Source organism: Sinocyclocheilus grahami, unplaced genomic scaffold (genome assembly GCF_001515645.1).
Source record: "Sinocyclocheilus grahami isolate Dianchi unplaced genomic scaffold, SAMN03320097.WGS_v1.1 scaffold2485.1, whole genome shotgun sequence".
Classification (NCBI taxonomy): domain Eukaryota; kingdom Metazoa; phylum Chordata; class Actinopteri; order Cypriniformes; family Cyprinidae; genus Sinocyclocheilus; species Sinocyclocheilus grahami.
In genome coordinates, this window is record NW_015507664.1 from 24,965 (window position 1) to 33,541 (window position 8,577).

At 37.8% G+C, this 8,577-nt stretch overlaps 1 protein-coding gene across 8 annotated transcripts in view; it reads right to left on the bottom strand.

Annotated features, from left to right (window-relative positions):
- Positions 1–8,577, bottom strand: part of LOC107575152 (pro-neuregulin-1, membrane-bound isoform-like) — an 81,002-nt gene that overhangs the window by 18,286 nt on the left and 54,139 nt on the right. For all 8 annotated transcript variants that reach the window (XM_016261570.1, XM_016261569.1, XM_016261568.1 and 5 more), the window contains one exon: positions 1,673–1,811. In XM_016261570.1, the coding sequence (XP_016117056.1) occupies positions 1,673–1,811 (139 nt within the window). The remainder of the gene's footprint in view (positions 1–1,672; positions 1,812–8,577) is intronic.

An 8,577-nucleotide genomic window follows, 5' to 3' on the forward strand; every position in this document is an offset into this window, starting at 1 on the left:
CTCGCGCAAACTCATTCGGGAGTGGTGACTTTCCACGTATTCCCAACTTCTGAGCCTGCTCGCCTGAAGTTATGGTTGATTGCTCTTCGGCTGGATATCAACACACCCATTAACGTAAACTACACCAGAGCGCGGACACACCTCACGCACCGGATGCCGTGCATGCGCTCAAAGACAGTTAGTGGTGTATTAGAGGTAAAATATGATATAAATACTGTTTGGTTTCTGGCACAAGCCGATCGTTTCGTGTCTTAGGACATCAATGTGTCGTCACGAGCCGCGGGGTTTAATTTGGATTTGTCTGTGCATGTTTTTTTTACTCTCATAGATTTAGTTACCATTGCCATGCATTATATGACCGATAGACTGCAACGGTTAAAGTTAAAAATCATCATATGTGTTCTACTGAAGAAACAAAGTCACCTACATAATGGATGCCCTGGGGGTAAGCAGATAAACATCAAATTTTCATTTTTGGGTGAACTATCCCTTTAAGTTAAATCCGTAAAACCTAAAACGTTGCTACCGTATTTTTTACGGTAAAATTCTGGCAACCACAGCTGCCGGTTTTTTACCGTAAATTTTACAGTGTAGGATTTATTGCATGAACAGTGTAAAAGGCCAATCATAGTGGTTTGGAGGCATTGCCTCCTCTCACATGACTTTTCCCCATTTTTGTTCTCAATTACCCAACCCAGGATAATTCGAAATATATGCTTCTAAATACATTTCTGCAACACAATTAGTACATACCTTACTAAATGTTTTGTGGCAGTTTTAAAATGAAACGTCCAGAGGGTGGCGCTAAAACGCGAGTTCAATACGTGACCCTGGCAGCCTAAACCTTCCCGATAGTGTTAACAAATGCAAAAGTGATATAAACTGTATGTGTTGATGCAGCCATGCTATTTTTACTTCCTTATGCGGATTTGAGCTGTCTTGTTTGAACCGTAGTTTAATAGGGTTCGTACTGGAGCTCTTCATCACTGAAGCGCGTGAGTTACCGAGCAAACCAACTGAGTTAGAAAACTCATGTATATGAAGCTGTATACGTGACGACAATGTTCAAAGGTATCAGTTTTCAAATTTTGTAGCATGTTAAAATTGTTTTGAATTCATAACACAATATTCCTCAAGTAAATTTAGGCGTTATAAATCGAAACTGTGGACCTGCAAATCATATTTTGTGTGGAAAGGAATAAAAGCTGTGGGAGTTTTACTGCCTCCAGTGTTCATTTCAACTGGAAACTGCAGCGATTCGTGTGTATAGGTAAGTTTGAGTTTTGCAGAAATGTTGGTAGAGGCACGTATTTCCAATGAGCCTATGTTGCAATTATCACCCACCAAACTCTTTATGCTTTGCTTTTTCAGTTAAAACACAATGAGCTCAGAGGAAGCAAGAGAAGACAGCGCCTCCCACTGCAACTTCAACAGCTGGTGTCGCTGGTCCTTTTTTTTAAAAGAGTGATATATCGGCAATGTTTTACAGTATGTTGTACTGTGGATATTTTCTCATTGAATTATTTGAGGAGGCATTACCTCTCTCATGCCACTGCCTGAGAATCAAACCTCAACTGAAATGACTTGAGAAAAACACGTTCACAGTAGAACGGCTCTGCGACTGGCAGACTGAATCTCTCAGTGTTAAACGCGTGCGGATGAGCAGCTGTACCTGCAGAGGCGTCTGATGTTGCCGGGTGTGACCTCCAGCGTGAAGCATTCGCCGCCGTTCACGCAGTAGTTCCTCTCGCTCTCGCTGCAGCGCGTCACATGACTGGAGGTCTTGGCTGAGGGAGTGGTGCTGGTGGCCGCTGCACAGATCAACACAACACATAAGTGCACTGAGCAGGGAACAGTTTTACTGCAGAAAATCAACGATGAGTTGCAGCAAGTTATGTGTTTCTGTGAACAGTAACACTATGTTAGTGCAACTAAGCAAATTAAGAGAAAGCAAGCCCACATATGCTGAAAACCTTCTTTCTCTGTTAGAGAATGTTGGTTTATGCAATGTTGAGACTAAAGATTGCCCACATGAAAGATGTTTCTGACTTATGAAATTAATTTTTTTTAAACTGTTAAACTGTTTAAAGTTGTTAGACGATCTATGCACAGCAAGTTGTGTTAGAGTTTCAATGCACAGCATGATTAGCTTCATTAGTCTAAGATCAAGGGTCTGAGCTGCAGATCATGACATGCACAGTATGGGTGTCTGATTCAAATGACCTTCACAAAATATCTGCTAAATATAAGACGAGTAGGAGAGAAGGCCATCAATGAACATCAGGCTGTTGAGACCGAAATAAATGCAATATTTCTCAACAGCTACTTCATTACACACCTACACAGAGTCAAAGACGAGCAACATTCAAATAATTATGTTTCTGCTCAAATATAGCCATTTACAATGCAGCACTATCATGCAATGCCGTGAATTAGTTTTAAGCATGTGACAGTTTCAAACGAACACCAATTCTAGAAATCTGAACAGCATCAAATAATATCACTCCGTACCTGTAACATTTCGATAATATCTGGAAATATGAAAGCGCATCACTGCTGTGTGTCGATAACCACTGGGATGACAAAGTGTTTCCCTGAGCCCTTTAGATCTACTGCCTTCCTCTGCACTTCCTCCAGACACAGCGGTCTGCAAAGTCCCTGCTCATCAACATTTTTAACTGAGCACCTCTACACCAGCTCACGCGTCACATCTGGCATTGCGTCTCTAATGCGTCATCAATGCAGCATTGAATAATCAAAGTCATCACAACCTGGCCGGCCCTCTTAACTGTATTGAATCTGTACTTATAGCTCACTTCAAATCTTAAAAGTATATTTTTAAAAACTGTACTTTTAGATAATATATGAAATAAAAGGTCACTTAAGTGTAAAGTACACTTTCATGACTGTTTCTTAACACACTTAAGTGCACTTTTAAAGTCACCATAAAATCTAAATGGACAATTCTTACTTTTTTTTGTGGAACATGGCAGTGTTTATTATAAATTATTTTATCTACACTGCCCTTCAAAGGTTTGGGATAAGTAAAATTTGTAATATTTTTTAAAGAAGTTTCTTCTGCTAATCAAAAATGCATTTAATTTAATAAAGAATACAGAAAAAGAGAAATATTGTGAAATATTATTGCAATTTAAAATACCAGTTTTCTATTTTAACATACTTTCAAATATAATTTATTCCTGTGATACAGCGCAGAATTTTCAGCATCATTACTCCAGTCTTCAGTGTCACATGATCTTCAGAAATCATTCTAATATGCAGATTTATTATCAATGTTGGAAACAGAAATAAATTATATTTTAAAGTATATTAAAATAGAAAACTGGTATTTTAAATTGCAATAATATTTAATTTTTTTCTGTATTTTTGATCAAATAAATGCAGCCTTGATGAGCATAAGAGTCTTCTTTAAAAACAATAAAATCTTACTGATCCCAAACTTTTGAATGGCAGTGTATATATAAATTCATATTTCCTTGTAATCTTTTTTCAAAATAACTTTCCCTCTCCTTGCAACAACATCTCTTCTCTGATGATGTAAAAAAGTAATATATTTCAAATACATTTATTTCTAAGTATAGTTCAAATATATTTCTATATAGTTATTGACATATCGCTCAAGACTTACTGAGATAAACATTATAATTAAACTCTATTTGGAGTACAACTTGCACACAATGCACATTTCTTAATATTAAGCCTAAAATGTGTTTTAATGTCACTATTTACAAGGATTGCATGATCTTTGAATAATATCTGTCTTTAAATGCAATATATTTACATTTACATTATATTTACATTTAGTCATTTTGCAGATGCTTTTATCCAAAGCGACTTACAAATGAGGACATTTAAAGTATATTTAAAGTGCACCTGGAGTATACTTGCAATTTAGTTCCAACTTTAGCACAATCAAATATACTTCTTTAGTTGGACTTCTACTTTCGCACAATTAAAGTGCATTAAGCACACAATTAGTTGTTCCAATTTAGCAGACTTTAAGGTTACCAGTTTAGTGTACCAAAAGTGCAGTTGAAAAGTATTTTTTATTAAGTATATAAATATGTAAATGTATTTGTAGTAGACCTAGCATGAAATAAATGTATTTGAAATACAGACATCAAGTTACTCTCATTTACGGGCCGGGACGCATGGCCACATCCGGCCGTCCTGACTTACCCTCGACACTGTCGATACAGGACATGAGCCACTGAAGGCTGGGGATATTTCAAGGCTGGTGGTATGAAAATGAACAGATTAGAATAAAACTCAGGCTTCATCCTGATAGATAATCAAGTTAGATTCGTAGGTCACAGACCCCATCAGGTGACCACTGAAGCAGGAGACATTCTGCCTTTGAGCTCCATGTAATTCAATCTTTACCATCCGAACTGCTGATGTTTGAGACAACCAGCGCTGCATGAATAATTGACAGCGTAACAGATTGCTTTTGTCCCGTTAATCTAATTGCCGTTTTTCACTCCCATTAAACCTGCAGCATTAGTGATCAGGCACATTTTATCATCCGTCACATCGCAACAACGTTCAGTGTTTTCTGAGGACAGGAAAGTGACGTGCATTTGCATACGACTGACCATCAGAAAACGCCAAATCAAAAGACTGTAGAATGGCAAGATTTTAAATAGACACTATTCATGCGATATTGGCATTTTGGCAACCTGTGCTCACAGTGACGGGCACCTCAACTGTCAGCAAAACAGCAGGAGTGCATTTGAGCCTTTTCAAGGTGAGAGACATGAGCCAAATCATTCAACTCACGTATGAGCACATCTCAGTGCAGCCAAAGTCTGGCGGCAAACAGCGAAGATGCTACAAATAAACATGAGTGATGAGCAAAGGAGAGAAGGGACAATTGGGTTGCTGTGTAACCACACACACACACACACACACACATACACACTTTCCATTGACTTCTATTACTTTTATACTGACCAAACGATATTTTCTATCCCCTAACCCAACCCTACCCCTAAACCTACCCCTTACAGAAAACCTGTTTGCATTGGTACACTTTCAGATAAACATAATTTACTATTTTTAATAATTTTTTTCCCCACAATGGCTGGTCCCCACAATGTTAAAAATGTCAGGTTTTACTATCCTTGTGGGAACATTTGGTCCCCACAATGTAGCATAAACAAGTATACACACACACACACACCTGCAATCCTTCAGTATCTGTCACCATTACTAGGAAGGGACTGATGACAACCCAGCCGTGAATTCCACCGATTCCCTGCGTGACTGACTGAGAACCTCCTGATGTTACTTCATGACTTCACATACTAATGGCTCTATTTTCTGCTTTTAGGACCAAACCGATTCCACCAGGAAATATCCATAGCCTTCTCTAACCAGCTCTGACATCAAGTAACTCTCATTTACGGGCCGGGACGCATGACCACATCCGACCGTCCTGACTTCCCCTCGACACTGTCGATACTGGACATCAGCCACTGAAGGTATGATGAAGATGAGCAGATTAGAATAAAACTCAGGCTTCATCCTGATAGATAATCAAGTTAGATTCGTAGGTCACAGACCCCATCAGGTGACCACTGAAGCAGGAGACATTCTGCCTTTGAGCTAAATGTAATTCAATCTTTACCATCCGAACTGCTGATGTTTGAGACAACCAGCGCTGCATGAATAATTGACAGCGTAACAGATTGCTTTTGTCCCGTTAATCTAATTGCCGTTTTTCACTCCCATTAAACCTGCAGCATTAGTGATCAGGCACATTTTATCATCCGTCACATCGCAACAACGTTCAGTGTTTTCTGAGGACAGGAAAGTGACGTGCATTTGCATACGACTGACCATCAGAAAACGCCAAATCAAAAGACTGTAGAATGGCAAGATTTTAAATAGACACTATTCATGCAATATTGGCATTTTGGCAACCTGCGCTCACGGTGACGGGCACCTCAACTGTCAGCAACACAGCAGGAGTGCATTTGAGCCTTTTCAAGGTGAGAGACATGAGCCAAATCATTCAACTCACGTATGAGCACATCTCAGTGCAGCCAAAGTCTGGCGGCAAACAGCGAAGATGCTACAAATAAACATGAGTGATGAGCAAAGGAGAGAAGGGACAATTGGGTTGCTGTGTAACCTTCATGCTTGTACTTGAGTCTTTTGACATGTTAATGAACACCGACCTGGTCATAAAGAAGGAAATTACCAGGAAAATTCCCAAGGTTTAGTCAAGTGGTGGCTGAAATGGAGTTGACATATAACTTGACTTCCCATGGACTTTTCATCGAGATTTTAGTTTAAAACTAATATGAATTTAAAAAGTCAAGTCAAGCTTTTATTTATATAGCACTTCATACAGTACAGATTACTGCAAAGCAGCTTTACAGGGATACAGAAGAAAATAATGATTTAATGATGAAAACACAATTCAATTGTGCTGTAAAGCAGCTCTAAAAAGTACTAAAATTACTCCAGAAAAAAATGAAATTAAAAATAACTAAATACAAAAACGAATAAAAGGACAAATGCATAACAATAACATAACAAAACTAAAATGCAAGCTAAAAATAAAAGCCAACTCAAAATATTAATATAATATAATAGTATATAAAATATATAAAACACTAAAATAATATAGCATAGCTGTGCAGTTATAGAACATTAAATTAATTTAGTTGTAACTTGAGTGAAGCATCAGAGTCAAGGAGTCGCAATTAAATAACTAAAAATAAGCAAGTAATAAAAAGTCAAAAATTGAAACTGTATTGTAAAAAGGAGAGTATATCTTATCTAAGTTTTTCACCACTTTTAAAAACCTTTTCACTTCCGCTAGTTCAAGGGTCCTGCGGTGTAACAAATCGATATTTGAAAATACAAATATTTCATGTGCCTTTAATTATTATGTGCTGATAACAGCGGCATGTATAATAACAATAAACTGATTAGAAAACTGTCACACAGGACATTTCAAGTTTCAAAAAGTATTTCATGTCAACTACCCCAATGCAAAGTTTGCAGGTTTAGTCCCATGTAGTGGAGTCACTGTCTGTGAGAATACCTGCAAGCCGCAGCAAGTCTCAAAATAAATGTTCCATAAAAATAGCTGTGCAGCGCATCCACTGCAATGCAGCAGCGCTCAGGGTCTCTTTCTCTGCGTGAGCACTTTGAGGGCCACTGCTGGATCGATTTGGTTCCATTTCATTTTTTTTTTTGCTGGTGGGAAGAAACCAAAGACGCCGGCTCTGCATCATGCTGCAGTGCAAATGTGCCACCTCTTCTGATGCAACTGCTGGACCCACACTTTCCTGTGTCCTTTACTCAAATACACAGGAGAAAAATCCATCTGAGCATAGGCTTATTGAAGTATATTTTGTTCTTTCAAATGGGTTTTAATCTAATATGTAGAAACACAGTGTTGCCTGTGTTCTGAGAAGTGAACAGACTGCTGAATCATACTGCAGGTTTATCGGTGACTCAGTGAGTGCTGTGTGTCTAAGGCACAGGCTGTCTTTTCTCTTTAAAAGTTATGTGATACAACATCTGCAATGCACAGTACTGCTGTTCGCTTAAAGTCAGAGAATCAGGTCACTAGATCACGTGCCACACAGCATGTTAGCAGAGGACATAAACTCAATATTTAAGCACAAATTAAACATAGATAGGCTGCCGGGTAACATAGTTCATGCTATCTCTTCTTATTGCAGTTACAATAAAATGGGGACTAGAGCATTCAAGCTTCAAAAAGAAGCTCTATAAAATAAAAGCACCAGTGCCTTAAACTTTCAAGCATTAAATTTTATTGTTCTGGAAAAGAGCAACCATAACATTAATCAAAATTTTCCCTTTCTGCATCACAGAAGAAAGAAAGTCAGGTTTAGACTACTAAAACACAGCAGTTTTAGAATACTAGTAGGTTTAGAATACATAGTACATAATAAATAGTAGGTTTAGAATACTAAAACATAGTACACTGATGAAAATGATTCTGTGGTGAAGTAAACACTACAGAAAAACAAATGTAATTTCTATATAAAAAAGCTAGTTCAGGCAATAATTTTAAAAAGTAAATTCTACAGGTGCATCTCAATAAATTAGAATGTCATGGAAAAGTTCATTTATTTCAGTAATTTAACTCAAATTGTGAAACTCGTGTATTAAATAAATTCAATGCACACAGACTGAAGTAGTTTAAGTCTTTGGTTCTTTTAATTGTGATGATTTTGGCTCACATTTCACAAAAACCCACCAATTCACTATCTCAACAAATTAGAATACTTCATAAGACCAATAAAAAAAACATTTTTAGTGAATTGTTGGCCTTCTGGAAAGTATGTTCATTTACTGTACATGTACTCAATACTTGGTAGGGGCTACTTTTGCTTTAATTACTGCCTCAATTCGGCGTGGCATGGAGGTGATCAGTTTGTGGCACTGCTGAGGTGGTACGGAAGCCCAGGTTTCTTTGACAGTGGCCTTCAGCTCATCTGCATTTTTTGGTCTCTTGTTTCTCATTTTCCTCTTGACAATACCCCATAGATTCTCTACGGGGTTCAGGTC